The following is a 21180-nucleotide window of genomic DNA, read 5'->3' as shown; positions in this document are numbered from 1 at the left end:
TTCATGGTGACAGTAGACACAGACTGTAAGGGACGGTTCATGGTGACAGACTAGTAAGCTCAAAAAAATAAATAACTGGGAAGTAGCACAAAACTATTAAATAAGATCCTGACACATCTGAAACTAATAATATAAACAATATAGTTTTGAGTATAGTGGTAAAGAGAGCTGAAAAGTAAATTTTTAAACCAGTTGATGTTAGTAGAAAATATGCAATGTAGAAATTATACCAAGGAACAGAATATCTTTAAAAAGTGAAGTTGTACCTATCATTGGAATCTTAGGGCAGGTAGGACTAATACCTGAAGAGGAAACAGCTGAAGTAGTTCCCAAACTGAGATAGTACCAAATTACAGAGTCAGAAAACACTTTCTCAGACTGAAATATATAAACACATAATCAAGAGTTAACAGAACAAAATGATATTCCTCAATATTGTTAGACAAAAGGATACATTGTCCTACAAAAGAGTAAGTCAAAGAAATGATTTCCTAGCAAACAGTGGAAGCCAGGAAGCAGTGCACTATTTTTAGCACTACAAGAATAATTGGCAGTCAAGGATTTTATGTCCAAGGGAAGGATTTTTCAAAACGGAGTAGTTCTTTATCTTCCTGTGTATTTCCTGACGCTGATCCCCTAGTTGGGGAATACTAGTGTCCTCTACACCTGGTGGGACATATTTTAAGATTAAGATGGGAGATCATACAGTTTTTATCCCAGGTGTCTGTTAAGGACATGTGTGTATTCCAGGAAGCCGCCCCCCGCCCCCAGCCAGTAAAGTGAGTTCTAAGTGAGTCTTATGAAGCCATAGCCTAAAACTCGACAGAAACTTCTTGAGAAATCTTAACCCAGATCGCCTAGCTAAACTGCCCACAGATTTTTGGCCCTCAGAAATGATGTGAGATTTTTGCAGTTAGTGAAGCCTTAAGATAATTCCTCATGTGTCAGTAGGCTGTTCAAACTATTTTAGGAACCTGGAGTATTAACAAACAGGGACTATGGTGGCTTTGGCTGTTCAGTGATCAGAAAATATGAGTATAAAAAAAAAAAGCCTAAAAGGCCGTGAGCAGACTGAGAATTTGCCATTTGAGGAGGGTATCAATGAAGACTTGGAGGAAGAGTAGGAAGACCTTGGAAACTATGAGGAATATGATCTTTCTTGCAAGTCTCTCTACTACAAACTGAAATATTAAAAAAAAAGAAAAGTATAATGAATTTAGTGATTTGCCAAAGTGGTGCCTAATATCCACTTGTACTGCCTCTTGTCTGTATATAAAGCCCTGGGTCATCAGACAAACTCCTGAAATGACAAATGAGAGAAGGTATCCTGTGTGTTTCCAGTTCCTAGTGGAATTAAGCTAGAAATTAGTAACAAAGAGACACTTGATCCCCCAGCTATTTACAACAGTACCATTTGAAATCATCAAAATTTAAACTAAATGACAATAAAATACAACTTAAACAAGTGGTTAAGCCACATGGTTCCTGCTGGTGTGTACACATGATCTCTCTATTCAGTGTTTGGGGGTGGAGATGAGCTGCTTAGGTCACATAGTGAAACTGTTGGCATTTCTGCATAGGAGGACCTTTACAACTAAATGCAAAAAGTGGGAGAAATGAAACCGAAAATCAGTTTCTCAGGTCAAGAAAAGGAAATTTCATTTTAGTGGAGAAATATTGTAATGTGGACTTTAGTGAAGCTAAACAAAGTTACAGTCTATAGTATTTTAGGATTTTACTCAGCTATGAGTCTCAGTCCCAAGGTTTCTGTTGGTAAGAATATTTGATTCCTAGTTTTTTTAAATCATCAAATAGCTAAGAGAAATCTTAGAGAAACTCAGTAAATTGTTACATTCTTAAACAGTGTGACTCTGTAAGAGGGCTAAATCATCTTGGTTAGAACTTAAAAGTTTTGTGCTGGGAGTTAAGTTATTAAAATGTGAGACATATGGTCTATAAAACTGTTGTAAAGATTTGCAACAAACATGATGAAGAGAACATATCTGAGAAAGCAAAGTTATGTTGGATTATCTAAGAAACTCAAGATAAACTATTTAAAAACCCTGGGAGAAACAGTTTTTCCTGAAAGTGAAAGAGGAGTTTTGTGATTCCCATGTTGACTTTGATGTGAGCTGCTGTTTCATGTGCGTCTTTGCGCCTCCCTTTTGCCATATCTGTCTAATGTATCACATATCAGGCCAATTACTATTTTCAGAAACAGTGTTCATGACGGAAATCCTACAGTTAACCTTTAGAAGAGCAAAAGGAAATATACTTATTTCAAAGGTGAACCTAATAGAAAATACTTTATTGTCTTATATTTTATTTCTTGCATGCTTGACAGCTTTTCTTTGTGTGCTACATAGACTTACTAAGTACCCATTTAGAGGTCAGACTAAGTTTTTAGAGAGTGAAACAAATATATCTATTACAGGGACAGAGTGATCATTTTAAAAGACATGTTTTAACGTAAATAGTAATAACAGACCTTGTAGATACTATTACATAAAGCTTTGTAAGTTTTCCGTGTCAGAACACTGTTAGAAAGGTAGACATCTGTCTGTATCTTTATTCATAGCTATATGTGAAAATCATATATAGGAAATTGGTTTACAGTCATTTTGATTTAACTTAGGTAAATTTATTGTTTATGGCATGCCAAAATCTTAACAAATTAGTAGAATGCCTTTCTAAACTGTTAATGTTTTAAATTGTTTATAATAGCTTATTATATTTGATTGAATAGTTTTTCTGAGGCTCTGTTAAAGATATGTATTACTATGAGAACTACATTGAGGGAATGCATGCTAACTTGTTTTTTTTTTTTTTAGGTGGTAGAACAGGGTATGTTTGTAAAGCACTGCAAAGTGGAAGTGTATCTCACAGAACTGAAGCTCTGTGAGAATGGAAACATGAACAATGTTGTCACTCGGCGATTTAGCAAAGCTGACACAATAGGTAATGCACAGTCCTGTCCCAAGTCACTGTTTAGTCGTGGTTCTTGGTTGTAGTCTGCTGTGGTACTAATCTGCGTACAGATAGATTCATAAACACTGTACCGTCTCAGCTTCCATGCGTATCTCCTAGCTTATAGTGGACTAGCTTGTTTCTTACGTTTTTATTAAATGAGGTGAATGTTTGGTCATTTTTAGTTTAAGAGAATCAAATTTTAAAACTAGCATTTGAACATTGCATGCCTTGTTTGTAACAACAAAATATAAATTTAAGTAGAACTTCATACCATGTTTCAATAAAATTGGCCAAGAATGGGGAATAAAAAGTCAATTGGTATTTTTTCTATTCCAGGTAAGTAGCCAAGATGGCAGGCTTGATGTTAACTACAGCATATTGAGGGATTTTTGTTAATGAGTAAGCTTGAAAAATGTAGTCTCGGGACTGGGGGGAGTGGTGGTGCTCACCTTTAATCCCAGCACTCGGGAGGCAGAGACAGGCAGATCTCTGTGTGTTTGAGGCCAGCCTGGTCTACAAAGCAAGTTCAAGTTCCAGAACAGCTAGGACTGTTACTCAGAGAAACCCTGTCTCAAAAAAAAAAAAAACTTTAAAAAGAAAAACATAGTTTCAACTATCAGTGGACCTAGTTCTCTATATAGCTTTGTATAAAAATTGACATTGAATTGAACACATTAAAAATTTTAATTATACATATTATACATGTTAATAGCTTTAATTATGAAATGTTCATACATGTGTGATAGAATGACATTCACCCCCATTAGCCTCTCTTCTGATACCTTTATAATGCACAGTGCTAACAAATATGGACACATTTATCTTCAAATAAAATATTTATTTAAAAGATAAGTGATCTTATTGGAAAATACAAATAATAGAGAAACGTGACATGCAGAACTCAGCATGCCAGAGAAATTAGTGTATTGTGAAGTTGGGCACTGTCACTAAGAACACTGACTGAAAGAAAATGAGGGGTGATAGCTGCACTGTATCCATGGTTTTATAGAAGGCCCCTAGAGCAGTTTAGCAAAATAGTAAATCATCATGTATGGTCTGTGACCTCTCCTGCCACAGGCTCTTTGCCAGGTTTACAGCACCAAGCATGACTTTGCTCAACTCTAACAGCCCTTAAATCAAGTGGGACGGCTGTTGGTCACCTGTAACCGCACGATGTTCTTATGCTATTGCTCTCAAGGGCTTACCATGTTCTCCCTCAGCAACCTACATATCACCTTGTGGATCTTTAAAAGCCAACTGGAATATAAATAACTACATGCTAATATAATTAGTAATCATCAGATCTCTAGCAAGTTATAAATTTTGATTTTAACAGAAATGTTATAAAAAATCTGAATCTATCAGATACCTTTTTTTAATTATTTGACTTAAAAAAAACTCATGAAATCAGCAATTGATTTTGATTTCTGCACTGAAAACAACCATTAGGAAGTTTTTGCATTAAGTACTAAACAAAAATTTATAGAGGATAAATGTAATTTATACAGAATATCTGTTCAAAAAGTTTGATCTTACACAGATTTTTAACCCATATACTTTAGATATTCTAATACTTTTTAAGGCTACAGGCATGGAATATATGTCTTAATATTGTAAATGAACTGAATTTTTGGTAACTTGAAATTTCTTATTGTCAAATGGATGTTTTTCAAACTGCTTGGAATTAGGATAATAAGCAAAAGATTGTGTGTGTGTGTGTGTGTGTGTGTTTCCTTTGGTCTTTAAAAACCTTAATTGAAACTAATTTTTTTTAAAAGCCTGTTGTCTACCTAGAATTAGGAAATTAAATTCCAATTTTGTGTTTCTAAGTTAATAAAATAGTCTGTTTCCTACCCACACTACCCACATGATAGTAAAATGATAGCAGTAGACAGTTTGAAATAGTTTAGACTATTAGGGCTTAAATACTTGCCTTTGACTCTTTTACTCTCTAAATTGGTCTAATTGGGCTCTGAGTGTCCAATTAAATTCAACTTCATATGTTTCAGGGCTAACCACTAAGGACACAGTTTGTTCTAAAGCTACTAAAAATTGCTTTTTAAATAAAAATTAATAAAATTGGTTGAATTCATAAGTAAATATTCCTACAAGAAATGTTCTTCACAATTTTCTGTTTTGTGTATTTTAAAAACATATTTGTTGACTTCATGAGTAATAGGGTCAGAATGATATGTGGAAAACACATGCTTAGTCCCTCAGTTTATCTCCAGTGTTTGACACACACACACAGTCCCAGCCCCTAACTCCCTGTTGTCTTTCGCTGTCATTGTTTTTACTATTAATTTATTTAGAAATCGATTGCTGCAGATAGGCAGGGCAGCAGGCTAAGGAGCATCAAGAGCAATGCCTGCTGTCATCTTTAGCTGTACCTGCCCCCTTGGTTAGCACGTGTTGTTTGCAGCCTCTCTACTTGTTCATTCTCGGGCACACTGCAGCAGGGCTAACTCTCTTTTTACTCTTTCTCTCGTGGTCTCTGTTGAGTTCCTCACTGCCAAGTTGACTGATGATTTAAAAGTCTCCCATTTTCTTAACCAACCAGCAAAACTGAACATCATACACTACTTGTCTAGAAACACCAGTTCCTTAATTGGAAAGTATTGGTATCGCCATACTTGGCCTCCTCTCCCTTGGTCCATCTCTGTTTTGTTTTGTTTTGTTTTGTTTTTAATTAACTTTATCTGATTTCCTGGCATAAAGAATTAATGTTCAAATGAACACTGTTGATTTCAGTTTCAGCCACCTTGTATCTTCATTTATGTATGTTAAGAGTTATAAGCTGGGCGGTGGTGGCGCACGCCTTTAATCCCAGCACTCGGGAGGCAGAGGCAGGCGTATCTCTGTGAGTTCGAGGCTAACCTGGTCTACAGAGCGAGTTCCAGGACAGGAACCAAAAGCTATGGAGAAACCCTGTCAAAAAAAAAAAAAAGTTATAGTTATACATGAAGTTAGACTCTTCCCTAGCCCGCATCCCTCTACTTCACATTTTTCCCATCTTGGTAATCAGTTGCCTCCTCTTGCAGTTTCTCAGGTAAAAAGTATGGTTGTATCAGGCCAACAATGTGGCTCATCAGCTATAGTTGTACTTGCAGCCACGCCTGACAATCTCATAATTCTGTCCCTGGAGCTCATTCCAGTTATCCTCTGATGACGACACCCATGCATGCACATGCTTCCTCACATACCAATAAAGATGCACACACTAGATATATGTAACAATCATCTTTATTGAAAAAGAAATCTATAAGAAAAATGGAATGTTTGGATTGTTTCTGCAATCCTACACATAATCTCATAGCATATCTTGGGAATATATTCTCATTCTTCGATGTAAGATACTCGTTAAATTGATTGCATTATGAATATGAATATATTCTAATTTTGGTCTTTTTATCATTCTTTTGTTTCTGCTTTCTTTTGCAGTCTAATTCCTCAAATAATCATCTATCAGTGTTAAAATTACCATTTCCCTTTAAAAACACATAGCTGGTCTATGTATTTGCTTATCTGATTTTGCTATTTTATCCTTATTTTATAAATGTATAATGTTTAGACTGGTAAGCATTTACCTCTTTGTAATTAACATACCTATTTTTTAAATATATCATATTTACATATCTTCCCTTCTTAAATCTTAGATACAATTGAAAAGGAAATAAGAAAAATCTTCAATATTCCAGATGAGAAGGAGACTAGATTGTGGAACAAGTATATGAGTAATACATTTGAGCCGCTGAATAAACCAGATAGCACCATTCAGGATGCTGGCTTATATCAAGGACAGGTATTTTTGGCAATAATTTTTTTAAGATTTATTTATTTATATTTTATTTGTATGTGTGAGTACCTGTGAGTATGTCTGAACCATGTACATGTCTGGTGCTCATGGAGACCAGAAGAGAGCTTTGGATCCCTTAGAATTGGAACTGGAGTTACAGGTGGTTGTAAGCTGCCTAATTTGGGTGCTGGGAACTGAACGTAGGTCCTCTGCAAGAGCAACAGATGTTCTAACTACTGAGCCATTTCCCCAGCCCAACAGGAACGCTTATTTTAAATGCAGCTTTTAAATTATTTGTGCCTTTAAAAACTTTGTAAATATTTTGTGATACATGATAAGTTTGTCTCTGGCTACCTCTTTCTAACTCTTCTCTGTCCTCACTGGTCAATAATTGTAATTTCTAGTTTCCTTGTTGAGCTTGGAAACACTCTACTTCTTAGGAATGTTTTCACTGAAAATAGCTAATTTTGTAAGATAGATCAGCGGACTACATAAGGATCAAATAGTCTTTTGTCTCTACTGGCCATATGTAAGTCTCTGTTGCAACTGTGAATCTCCCATTGTAACGGTATAAAAGCAGCCATAGGTGTTGCACAAAGAAGCAGAGACAGCTGTATCACAAATAAACTGGTTTAACAGAGCTATAGGCTTAGGAAAGTGTAGCTTGTCTATCGCTGTTGGGCCTATCAGCTCCCAATTCGATCTTCCCTTTTGGTATAGTCTAAAATAATTAAATATAGTGAGAAATTACATATGCATATATAGTGTTTCATCACAATTAGCAACAGAATCTACCTTGTAGCTATTTCTTCAACTAATTTCTATTTCTTTCCCAGCCCTTGTCTTTCATAGTCAACATGCCTTGTTACCTCCAGTTTTTTACATATTCGTGTAGTCTTACTTCACTAGAATATTCATTCTAAGATGTAAATCTGACTCTTTGCCTCTCATAAACTTTTCCTTGCTCCGTAAAGGTTATGAAGTCCAGACTCCTTAACCAATGTATAGGTCATAGTTTAGCCCTTTGTCTAGTTGTCTTATCTTTAGACTATCCTTGTCTTTTGGTTGCCATAGTATTCCTCCAGTGAGCTTTTGAATGCATTGTTCATGTACCTGGTGTACTATTCTTCCCATTTCCCTGCATCTATCCCGTAAAAAATTATTTTAACCGTCAGGTCGCATCAATTTATCCTTCAAGTTTCAGCCCCAAACACAGCTCTTTACCTGCCCTTATTTTATCAGTATCCATTTATCTTCATTTAAGAAAAATTTCTCCCCTACTTTCTGTAGTCATTTATTAGTATCTTTTAAAAATATACTAAGGTTCATATTTTGATTAGAGTTTGTTGTTTTAATTACTAGTACCTAATACAATGACTGGTAATTCAATGTGTAGATAACTTTTTTCTGTCAGTTTATTTGAAAATTACTATTAACATCAATAATATAGTTATTTTTAAAAACTCAGAGAAACTGAGATGAATTGTTAGTAAATATCTGCTATATATCAAGTATTATACTAGACTATCAAAGACAGTTTGGTTAGCTGGGGAACTAGTCAGGTGTTCCAAGTCTTACTACGCAAGCCTAAGGACCTGAGTTTGATCCCCAGCTGGGGAACTAGTCCATTGTGCTGAGTGCTTGCTACGCTAGCGATGGAGACAAGCAAATCCTGGGGTTCCTCGTTGAAGCAGCCTCATGTAATGGGCAAACCTAGGTTCCAGTGAGACCCCGTCCTCAGGAGCAGGTGACTTAACTATGGTGACTCAGTGATACCTGACGCTGACCTTCGCTGCACAGGCTTGTGCCCACACACACGCTCACCTCTACACATTCATTAAAATCTTCTAAAGAAAGAAAGAAATGGTGACATTAGCCATATAATTCCCTCCGGAATCTCAAAAACATTAAAGTAATGATTTTCAAACTTATTTTAGCCATTCTTAAGTGAAACTGAAGTTCATTATTCGCAGTAGGAGAGTTGCCTGATTGAAGATCCTATAAAACATAATCTCCTTGACAGCTAATGAGTTCCCTTCACTTCCACTGGACACGGACCTCTGCCCAGGTCACCATCTGTTGGTACTTGCAGTAGGAACATAATTTGAAATTGTGTAGAGTTAATTCAGTCAATATTTTAGGGGCCTTACGAAATGGACATTATTTTCCCCGCACCTAGAAAAATGTAGTCTTATAAAGTTAAAGAATTTGATATTCTTGATGATACACATTTGTCCAATTGAAGATTAGACTTGGATGAGAGAATTAAGCTAGTTTAATAAGATTAAATATTTGTGAGGACTTGTTCATTTGGGAGGAGGTACGTTTCCAATAATATAAATTAAGATTTTCAAATAAAGAAAACTGTGTGTGTTCTATGTGTACAGAGACCAGAGGAGAATATCAGTGTCAGCAACTCAGTATATATCTTCTTTCTTTGATAGGACTCTCACTAAACCCAAAGCTCGCTGTTTCAAGTTCCCAACAGCCCACCCTACCCAGTGCTGAGTTATAAGGCATATGTATCATGGCCATCTCCCAAACCCAAAAAACACTCTCCTGCCCTCTCCACCTTTATTGTATGTTAAGTACCCTAATTAGAAAGTGAGCATGGAATTGGAGAGATGGTTCAGTGCTTAATAGCGTGTGTTGCTCTTGAAGAGGACCTGAGTTTGGTTCTCAGCAGCCATGTGGGTGACTTGCAGTCACCTGTACCTCCAGTTCCAGAGGGTTCAATGCCTTGTCTGGCCTCTGTAGGTTCCTGGACTTGTGTGCATGTCCCAGTACATACACAAAACTGTACATTACCCAAAAATAAACAGTTTAAAAAATTTTAAGAGAGAAATACAGTACAAAAGCATTTACCTCCCCATACTGGTGTATTTTTTCCTGTCTCCCTTTGATGTGTGTATAGTTTAAATTTGGAACTTTTCCTAAATTTTAACAATAAGCAAAACATTATTTAGAAAATGATCTGAATACAGAAAATTATTTAAATAAATGAGTGAATTTTATTCTTGTGGTTTATTACTATCTGTAGCTATAAAATGTTGAATTTTAAGTAAAAATGCTATTAAATATTAAAATGTTATTGCTAAATGATAATGCATAACTTTGGGAGTTTTTATAGCTGAAATTCCTTGTTTGAAATTTCTCCAGAAGTACCTAATATTTATGAATATGTGGATATGGTTTATGTATGTCACTATAGTTGCAAGTTGTAGTAAAGAAAATCTTTTAAGCTAAGAATCACTCAGTAAATTCTACTTAATAAATCTTTGAAAATATATACTTCCTATTAAGATGATAATTAGAAAATTGAGATAATGGATAAACTGGTAGGTAAGGAGAAGAACATCAAAGGGGTCAGGATGGTAGGTGCTTGATGCAACACACATTGAGTGTATGAAATCCATTAGTCAAAGGCAACCCTAGTATTTATTCAACATGAATGCCTTCTCAACAAGTTACGTGAATTTTTTGAATGAGTATTTCAATGTCAATTACATTTCACACTTTATATTTTATCTATTGCATTCTTTGTGATTATGGTCAAAAGCCAATTTATAAATGGTCTGGAAACACATAGTCCTCCAGGGAGAGTTGCTGTGAGGATTTAGGATAGCATGCAAAATTGCAGCTATTCATTTGTGGTATACTGTATTTCAGTTCATGTTCTCTTGCATTGTAGGTTTACCGTGAAAATTTAGATTTTTAATTTCTCCTTAGTAATATCACAAATTAATAAGTATTTTTAAATTAAGATTTTCTTCCTTACATGATTCATCCCTAATAAAAAAATAGAAGAAAAGGCCTCTTTTTTAACCTGGATCATAAAAGAGAAAGGCGTTAGGGATGTTTTGAGAAAATAAAAAAAGTATAGTCTGGTGTGCAGGCATACAGGCAGGCAGAACACTGTATATGTAATAAATGTTTTTTTTTAAAAAAGTATAGCTTTATCTTGGCATGGATCTTTTATTGACCTAGATGATTTTTGTCTATCTGAGACAAGCTGTAGCAGGGTACTTGAGTTACTGTAATTTGATTATGGATTCTTATCAGTATGACTATCAGTTATGTACTAAAAGTTTCATAATTTCATAATTCACTGGCAAGATGGATCCAGTGGGTAAAGGCACTTGTTGCTAAGTCTGACTGAGGCCCATGCACACTGGAGGAAAAGAAATGACTCCCACAAGTTGTCCTTGCATCTCCATGTGTGATCAAGGCACATACACGCCCATAGAGCGTGGGTGCCTGCACATACAGACAGCCATACATACTATAAACAAACACATAAAGGTGACAAAAACTATTTCTAGTAAAGATTTCAGAATTTACAAAAATAATGTAAATGAATACTAACTTTAAGTTATAAATAATCCATAGTTTGGAATTTTTTGCTACTGTTTATCAATAATATTTGCATAATAATAATTAAATCATGATAGCGCCACTGATAGAACATCCGTATCCTATGTTACATGTGTAGATACAATTTGAAAGCATACATGTTCAACACGTTTACAACTTATGACCAGTCTATTATTTGACTTACTTACACTTTCTTGAAGTTACAGAAACTGACTTTTTTTTCTTTTTTTCTTTCCTATCAATACTGGCTTTTATTTCAGACCATTTTGTCTGTTGCATCCTTAAATAATCAGTTACTTTAGTTCCTTATCAGCTTATCTCCTGAAACTGTCTGACTTCATAGCTGTGCACAAACACCCTTTATTGTGTCATGTTTGCAGGTGTTAGTGATAGAACAAAAAAATGAAGATGGAACGTGGCCAAGGGGTCCTTCTGCTCCTAAGTAAGTGCTTCTCTTGGGGTTTGTTGCATGATGTTGAAAAGTGGATTCAAACACTGAAGTCCAAAATGAGAGCAAAGCCTAATGAATGTTGCAATACATATCCTTTATCTTTTATACTTTATTCTTGGAGAATGTTTCTAAGTTTACACTTAGATTAATATGGTACAAATTTAAAACCTTCAAGGTAAAATCACTTTTAGAATAAATGATAGTGTAATAAATGTTGTGTATAATATAGTCAGATCCTTAAGTATTTTGTTTTGTTCTCTTGAAGTATTTTTGTGATGTTGAAGTACACCTGTTAGTGAAATGCTTCTTTTATGAAAGACAGCCTGGAATGAGAGTAGTATTTCCATTATACAAATGTCTTAGAATGGAAGTGTCTAAGTAGACAGTGTCTGGAGTATTGAGTTGCTTTTGATGGTAAATGAAGGAAGAGTTGAGAATCTTTTCCGAATTGTAAGATCTATACTGTATTATCAAAGACACTTAAACCTACTTATATTACAATACCTAAACTTCAAATCTCTGAGAAGTAATACATGTGTCTATAGTTGTTCTATTTCTGTAGCCTACAGAGACCCTTTATATCACACCAGGTTCGCTCTGCAAATACTGTGCTAAGTGAGATAAATGAGAACTACAGATAGCTTCATACCTACTCACATTTGCTTGATGCCAAATAAGTTCGAGGAAAATTTAATTTTCTATAACTCAGAATTTCAGGTTCTCTGAGGGATTGTAGATCTGAATTTTGAAAAATTTCAAAAATAATGATGTAATTAAATTACTAATATATTAGGTGCAGACATAGCAAATTTGTAAAAGCAACAGCCTTGCCACTTGACTACAGATTTTCTTCTTAAGGAAATGCACCTTCAGTAAGAATGTGCAATTTTCATCTTCTGTGCAGTGTTTATTGGTGTTGTTATTTTTCTGATTGGTTATGAGTTATTGCCTAAATATATTAATTATGTAAAGGTGTGTATTGCTCAATGCCCCGCTTAGTTGACTATAAGAGTAGACTTTTGAGTAAAACCAAACTTTTTATAGAAAAAAGTGAAAGCGTGTGAATTGAATCATGGATTTCTTAACAGGTAGAGATTTGGAAATTATGGACTTTTGAGAATATTCACTTTAGTGTTTAATCAAAACTACTGTTTTTGTTTTTCTCACTTACATTTAGATTGCTATATACATTTGCTGAATCTTTAAACAGTTTTTGAAACAATAAAATTGACTGAGTTACATACTCAAATATCAAAAGTTCTAAAGTTTGAGAAACCTTTTCTGTATAGAATTGATGGCTTCACCTGGCTCTCTCGTTTTTCCTTTCCTTCTTTTGTTATTAAAAAACAACAACAAGGTATTGCTGTTGCCTAGACTGACCTTGAACTCTGGAGCTCTGGTGATACTCTTGTCTCAATTCCCTAAAGTTAGGACTATATGCTATAGACCAAGTCTGTTTTCAGTCCAAATCGATTTTCCCCATTTTAGTTTGTTCAGATAGCTGAAATACTGCTATTATGTCAGAGTAAAAAACATTTCTCAATGCCTAGTACACCATACTGATGGATATATTGGTGAATGCAAGTGTAGTACTGGAGTTGAGTGAAGTACAGCTACCAGATTAGTAAGAGTACTCGCAAAGGAAGGCTAAGTATCATTTCATCTAAAATAGAAACACACAATAATGTATCTCTGTTGTCACATCATGATTTACCAGAATATTTTCACTTGTGTATGAAAAGATTCCTAGAAAGCTAAAGAAAATTCTCCTAGTTTAAGAAAGCCTTTGTAGTAAAATTCAGTAGCAGTAAACATTATTGTCCATTGTGAAATTTAAACACCCTTCAATTAAGACAGAAGATAGATAAATTCACTATCGACACATAATACAAAAGGACCTTAACACTAGTGATCAAATAATCTACTTGAAAATCTAGATGGGAAGAGCAAACCAAATGGTTGTTCAGTGCCAAATGATCTGCCAGGAAAACATACATCTAAGTGACATATCTAATGTATGTATGTACGTATATAGTAACAATTAATGAAAGATGAAGCCATAAATTTAAAGGAAAAGAGGGGACAGCATATGAGAGGGTTTGAAGTGAGGAAAGAGAAGGGGAAAATGTTGTAATTACATGATAATCTCAAAAAAGTCTAGATCAGCAAACTGCTGAAAGCTGTGAGAACTGAGCCAATGGCAGCAGGCCTTTTTTCTTGCTGGGGCCAGTGATCTTTTCTCAGTAGGATAACTGATGGAGACCTTCAGTGTTGTGGGTCGTGTGAGCTGAGGCTCTGCTGATGTGGCACACTGCCTTAGTCTTGTTAGCACAGAGATGTGATTGTATTGAGGGAGTTTTATTTATATGGAAGCGAAAAGCTTGTATTTATTTTACGAGCCATACATCTGTGAACTCTGGTGTATATTAGTACTGAACTGTGTAGAAAATTAAACAACATAAATGTGAATAAGGATGCACAAATTTATTTGGTAAACTACTGAGAATTAGTACAGTGCTAGGTAAAGGACCCCTGATGTCACACTAGCAGAAACAACAAACCCAAATGAGTGAGCTGAGAAAGACATGTCCAGCTCAGGAAGTGACCAAAGTAGTGTGTTACCTACCACCTGGCAGTTAGGTTGTTCAAACATCGGGATGTGTTCTCTGGAGAATAATCTGCAATATAATACTTTGGATGCAGAATGAATGCATTTATTAGACCTGTAGTGGGCAAGAGTAAAAGAACAAATAGCAGGTAAGTAACATGAAATTGGACACAATGACATCCAGCAGAAATGAGTAGGGAAGCCAACTGTTACGAAACAGTCTACTGGAGTTTGCTATAGAGAGGTTTTCAGACGGCATCTCTGTGCATGAGCTTCCAGGTTCTCATTCCCACCACAGGCATCTTTGCAGAGATTGCAATCATAACCCCTGTAGGAAATGTTTTCACTCCCTCTAGCTGTTTGCCTTTCTCCCTTTTCACGGTTACAGAGGCAGAGGGCCAGCCTGACCCATGATGAGGAGTTTTGGAGGACACTTGAAACAGACATTCTATTTGAGATAAGGGGGTCTCCTTATTCCTAAAGATTGCTCTCAACAAACTCATATGACAGTGTGCAAATTTAGTTTATAATACATATGAGCAGTCAGGTTTGCTTTGCTTTGGTTTTACAGGTTTTGTTTGGGGTTTTTTAGAGATGTCTTAGGGTTTTTATTGGTCTGATAAAACACTGTGACCAAAAGCAGCTTGAGAAGGAACTCAGAAAAGGAACCAGGAGGCAGGAAGTGGAGCAGAAGCCATGCAGAGGGGCTGTTCACTGATGTGTCCTGCAAGGCTTGTTCAGCTTTCGTTCATGCTGTCTGGGACCACCCCCAGTAAACAGAGCCTGCACACATCCATCATGAATGCAATACAGATTTGACTACCGTCTAGTTTTATCAGGCCCATTTTGATCATATTGAAACCATTAACATTTATGTTAAACCTTAAATTTTAGGGGCTACTTGAAGAAATGTTAAATACTATAAATATTAATAGTAAATATAATTTTACTTAAAACATCTAAATATATTTTAATTAACAGGGAAAGCAACCTAAAATCTGTTAAAAACCACTCAAAAGCCAGGTAGTAGTGATACACGCCTTTAGTCCCAGCCCTTGGAAGGCAAAAGCGGGTGGATCTCAGTGAAATTGAGGCCAGCCTGGTCTACAAACTGAGTTCCAGGACAACCAGGAGTGTTACACAGAGAAACCCTGTCTCAAAAAACCAAAAAAGGAAAAAAGCCAAACAACTAAAAAGCTATTTTAATTAATTTCCTGCTAAATATCAACATACAATTTGATGTTTTTACTTGTGTGCACGTGCACACACACATGCACATATATATATTTCAAATGTTCTGTGCTTATTAGTTGCTTTATTGCATGTATAATCCAGTTTTGAGTATTCAATTTCTTACACCTCGCAAAACAGTATTTTCTAGTTTTACCTTTAAAAAGGTTTTTTCTCTTTTAAAAGAAAAATTGGTACTTTTGTCTGCTTTGCAAAGGCAGGAGTGTTAGGGACTGATCCTAATTGATCTAAATGATTGGAAATGCATGGATGTCTATGTTACCTTAACATAAGGCATTTTAAGGTAAAATAATTGTGGAAGCCTTGGGAAGAGAAAACTATATCAATAAGTTAATGCTTACTTAACAAAAAGGAAGAAAGGAAGGAAGGAAGGAAGGAAGGAAGGAAGGAAGGAAGGAAGAAAGGAAGAAAGGAAGAAAGGAAGAAAGGAAGAAAGGAAGAAAGAAGGGAGGGAGAGAGGGTGGGAGGGAAATGGAAGTTAGTGCTTTATTCCCGAGCTATGGCTCTGGAATGTGAGCGCCCTAGATTTTGACTATGTTGTACTATTGTATCTTTTTCTCTGTTGCTTCATTTAGGTGTAATAATTTAAAGCATTTTGAAATAATTGCAGTTATATAACAAGAAAGCTAAATTGGTTTTCTGGAATAATAAAAATTCCTTTTTGTGAAGATAACATTTGAATTCAGTTCATTCATTTCCATTATTACTTAATAATGCTGATAAAAGAGCATGTGAGAAGATAGTGGAAAGAGGTTCAAAGCCATTGATAGTTCTGTGTTTCTATGGACAAGTAAATATCAGGAATTTATCATTAACCAGTTAAAGCATGTGTGACTGAAGATAACCATGCCAGTAATTCTTTTTGTGTCTGATTTGCTTGCATGTTTATGTATGCATTACGTGTTTGCCTGGTGCCTGCAGAGGTCAGAAGAGGGCATTGGATCCCCTTGGCATGGAAGTAAGGCATGGTAGTGAGCCCTGATGTAGGTGTTAGTAGGAGCCTGTGTCCTGTACGACTAACAGGTGCTTGTAATTTCTGAGCCATCATTCCATGCCAGTGATTCTTACTCTTGCACTTTTCTGCTCTTTGGGATGCTCTGACTAACAGAAATCTAAATTGACAGCTAAAACTATAAAGCATAAACTTTATCCAGTGTTATGATATTTTTACAGAGTTCTGCTAGAAAAGAAGAAACATTCTGAGTTATAAAATTGTCACTTTTTGGAAGAATCTATATTAAGCATGTAGGTGACTGGTGGTTGTTTTTCTATACCAACTGTATCAAGATCTTCTTTGAAGATTATTAGAGAATAAATCCATTGTACAGCTAGAAGGATAAATAGATAAAGAACTAGTGCATAGACTTAACTGGGTTAAAATTAAGGACCCATTAGGAAACATACCACACAGCGTATCTATTTTATTTTAACAAATTGTATTGAGTCCTAAGGTTCATTGCACTTTCCTTATTCTTCATATAATTTTCATAAAAAATCAGCTGTGGGATGGCTTTTGCTCAGACTTCTAATGTGTAAAATAAGGAGAAAACCAAACCAAAAATGTTGTGGATATAATTTCATAAAAGGAGCCAGAGTGTGAGCATGATGAGAACTGTGGATTTGTATAGTAAATTATCTTGGCTAATAGGAGACACACAGCAGAAATGTTTCTGAATAGGAGCAATCACAAAGTAAAAGTATTTAGTATTTGAAGAGTTGCAAGTTTTCCTTTAAGAACTTGTTTTAGAATAATTGAGAGAAATGTAGTTTATGGTTGGTCTTGTTTTAGTTTTGCTAACTTCGCCATTAGATTTTATAAAGTTAAGATGACTGTTTTGCTTTGTCAAACTTAGCTGCCTTTTAGCTGCTCAATATTTTGGTGTTAGATTTTAATGTATATTAAATATTTAGTTTATTTAACAACAAGTTTAGAAACTATATTTTCATTTTGAAGGAAGACATTCAGGTGTACTAAATTGCATACATTTAATTGAAACATCACATTGAACATAAAATTCAGACATTACAAATGTTGGAATGTTGAATAAAGTTTATTCAAACCACTTCAGCTAAATTGACAATTTACCTTTTTGATTTTTCAAAGAGAGGAATATGCTGCCTTACATTGCACCTAGCCTGCCCTGATCAAAATTATTTTTCAGCAAGGTAAATAGTTTGCTCTCTAGTCAATCAATATGTAGAGCTTTAGACATTTCCTTTCTCTTCCATAGAAAGCCATTAGAAAATGAAGAGTGTGATGTTCAAATTGAGAACAAAGTGTCGCTGCCCACCTTCAGTGAACTAGTTGACTTATAAATAATGTGGCATTAACTCTAAATTTTAGCTAGAATGGTATGTGAAATATGGTTCAGAAGTCTAAATCAGAAATCAGGAACTGTATTCATTTAATCAGTAATTCTTTATCTGTAGCCTACATCCATCACTCTTGGTCTAATTTCCTTGGTATTTAAGGAAAACATTTACCTGTGTTTTTGTATCAATGCACCCTAGACTTTTCATTGCTGTTCTTTCTGTTAATTCCTCTTTCTTATGCATATAGTAGGCACTAATTTATTTGTTTCCTTTCTAATGTCATTTTCTCATGAACATAAGAAAATTCACCACATTAGGAAACAAACCATCAATATTCTCCTATGCCTCTTTGAGTTCTTTCATTTTTTGTTTTCTTGTTTTGATGCCCTACCATCACCCCCGGCCTGCCCTCTAGACACCTACCTTTTTCCCGAAAACTGTCCTTAGTACCATTCACAATTTAATCAAGTTCTTATTTCTCTGGGAGAATTATTCACATGTAATGTATGAGGTTCTCCCTGACTTCACTGAGTCTGTGCAGCTGCTATGCTTGTGTCTTAACTGCACTAGTAATCTTCTGTCATCCATAGTAGACACCCAAAGTTAGGAAACAGTTCAAGGTGCTATGGTAATGTCAACTTCCCCTTAACACAAGCAGATATTAATAAATCATCTGTATTAAGATTTCTAGCTTCATCTAAATTCCTGTTCTTCTTGAATATCATGCATGACACCACATCAGTTTGAACCAGATATTTGTTCTTTGTTTTGCATACATAAATATATACATTTTCTGTATTGGTTTTACCAGGTGCCATTCAAGCTTCCCAATCCCTCATTCACTTTTCTCATCTAACTAGCACAACTCAGAGGTAGCACCGTGAAATGGTGTTTCCTAAGCAGTGTACTAGTTTCCTGCTACAGTCTTCAGAGTCTCTAGCCACCTAGAGGACTTCTTTTCACCCCCTCCCTTTGAGGCAAGGTTTCTCTGTGGAGCCCTGGCTGTCCTGGAACTTGCACTGTAAATCAGGCTGGCCTCGAACACTGCCTGGTTCAGAGAACTTCTTTTTGTGCAGATTTTATCAGTGTATCATAATACATTAATATGTAAAATATTTAAGAGTAACAATATTGAACAATTATATTTTGACATCAGTAACATGTTTATAAAGTTAACTGTTTTAAAAATGAAGACATTCAAAAAGTAGCATTAAAACACTTTTGCCAGGCAAACACACATAAGACCACAAAAACAGTTAAAGTGGAAACCGTAATATACAAGCAAAAGGTCAACAGGACAGAAAAAAAGTGTTAAAACAGAGCAAAATGAGACCAAAAAAAAGTCTACAAGATACCATTACATTCATTTTCTGTTGGTCATCTACTGCTGGGCATGGCGCCTGCCCTGAAATGTGCTTGATGTACTCAATGAGAAAATCTGGTTAAGTAGAGACAGCTAAACTCCTACACTTCTGCATGTAGTTTACTAGATACACTGGATTAAGTGCATGGAAGAATTCAGTTATGTATAGACATGTAGTAGATGGAACTTTCAGATGAATCAAAACTTGACACAGGGTCTATGTTTCAAATGAGTGACTATAAAATGGGAATCTGAAGTATATCAGTGACTTACAGCCTTACACTAACATCTGTAATGGTCACTTGACACATAAGTATATCCGTGACTTACAGCCTTACACTAACATCTGCAATGGTCACTTGACACATAGTCTCTAAGTTCTTCAGACCTTCAGAACACTGGTATGTTTCATAATGCAACTTTCTTGCAAACTCACATTTTAAAAAATGAATTTTATGAGAAAAGTTTGAACTTAACATGGTTGGAAAGTCGAAATTCACAGAATTTGCTTGAAAGTTGAGATTTTGTCACTGTCATTTCAGTTCTCAGTTGTCAGACTTCTTTTACCTGATTGTAAGCGTCTCCAGGTGTCCACGGCTCAGGAACTACAAGTCACACGACATAGAAAGAGAGGTGCTGAGTGAAGTTAAGCTTGCAGTTCAGATCTGTGTTCACATTAGCATGGAGCTTATGCAGGCTTCCGTTTCACAGACAGTATTTAAAGGAAGTGTAGTAGGCTGGAGAGGTGGTGGCAGACTATAGTGCTTCCAGATACCAAATCTGGTTCCCAGCACCCACTGAAGTCTTCCCCCAGCTGCTTGTAACTCCAGTTTCAAGGGATTCGACACCTCTGCCTTCGGCTTCTACAGGCGCCTGCAGTCTCGTGCACACATCCACACACCTATACCTTATTAAAAATAAATATAGAAGTTTTTTCAGAGTCAAGATTTAATAAAAGTTCTTACTGAAATTGTTCTTCACTCTTAGATTGTGCTATGGCTACTGCTTTTCCATTCATGCGTGTGGGCCAGTAGTTTGACCTGCCATTGACTTTGAATATCCACCCAGCAAAAGCTACCAAATGACATTTTAATAAAGTCTCAGTATTATGAAAATCATTTTAACCTCATAGATGTCTTGAAAGGGTCTTGATACGAATGTGTTGCCCTGTTCACTCTACTTTTTGTTTTGTTTTGGTTTTTGAGACAGGGTTTCTCTCTAGCTTTGGAGCCTGTCCTGGAACTAGCTCTGTAGACCAGGCTGGTCTCAGATTCACAGACATCTGCCTGCGTCTGCCTCCCGGGTGCTGGGATTAAAGGCGTGCCCCAACACTGCTTGGCTCACTCTTACTTTCTTAATTTCACCCTTTATCGAATTCTCCCTTTGTTGTCTTGATAGTTCCCTAATCTATATTCTATTCATTACTGTATTTTTCTCCCCCAGTCAGTAAGCATACTGGAATATAAATCTGATTATGCTGCTGCTCCTTATTAAATTGCATTATGTTCCATCAGTTGTGTAAAATTATGATTTCTTTGTAGGACACTAAAGGCCGTCTGCCTTCCCTTGTCCTGTCATCACTGTGTACCTCCTTTTCAGACAGGGTCACTTGACTGTTGACTCCCAAACACAATTGTTTCTGCAATCCATACAACTACATGTACTATTCTTTCTACTTAGTTCCTACATATACCTCTAACTGTATATCATTTTTTCAAATTGCTTCATGTCACACATCACAGAATTTTATATTAAAAGTTGTTAAGCTGTAGTAATAGGAGCGGCGGGGCTGCGTCCCCAGCACCCCGGCCGCCTGGCTAGCTTATGCCCCGAAATAACAACACACAAATTGTATTTATTTAAACACTGCTTGGTCCATTATATCTATCCTCTACTTGGCTAACTCTTGCACCTGGACTAGCCCATTTCTAATAATCTGTGTAGCATCAGTCTTACCGGGAAAGATTCTAGCCTACGTCCATCCTGGGTCGGAGCTTCATCGCATGTGCCTCAGAGAGCAGAGCTCTCTCGTCTGCCCAGGAGAGGGGAGCATG

General features: G+C 35.9%; 1 protein-coding gene across 2 annotated transcripts in view; it reads left to right on the top strand.

Annotated features, from left to right (window-relative positions):
• Window positions 1-21180, top strand: part of Usp15 (ubiquitin specific peptidase 15) — a 98504-nt gene that overhangs the window by 25244 nt on the left and 52080 nt on the right. For both annotated transcript variants that reach the window (XM_005357942.2, XM_005357941.3), the window contains exons 4-6: window positions 2832-2958; window positions 6627-6772; window positions 11521-11582. In XM_005357942.2, coding sequence (XP_005357999.1) covers window positions 2832-2958; window positions 6627-6772; window positions 11521-11582 — 335 coding nt within the window. The remainder of the gene's footprint in view (window positions 1-2831; window positions 2959-6626; window positions 6773-11520; window positions 11583-21180) is intronic.

This window comes from Microtus ochrogaster, chromosome 24, assembly GCF_000317375.1.
Source record: "Microtus ochrogaster isolate Prairie Vole_2 chromosome 24, MicOch1.0, whole genome shotgun sequence".
Lineage (NCBI taxonomy): Eukaryota > Metazoa > Chordata > Mammalia > Rodentia > Cricetidae > Microtus > Microtus ochrogaster.
Note: the sequence above shows the minus strand (reverse complement) of the source record. Positions and strands in the feature narration are given on the sequence as shown.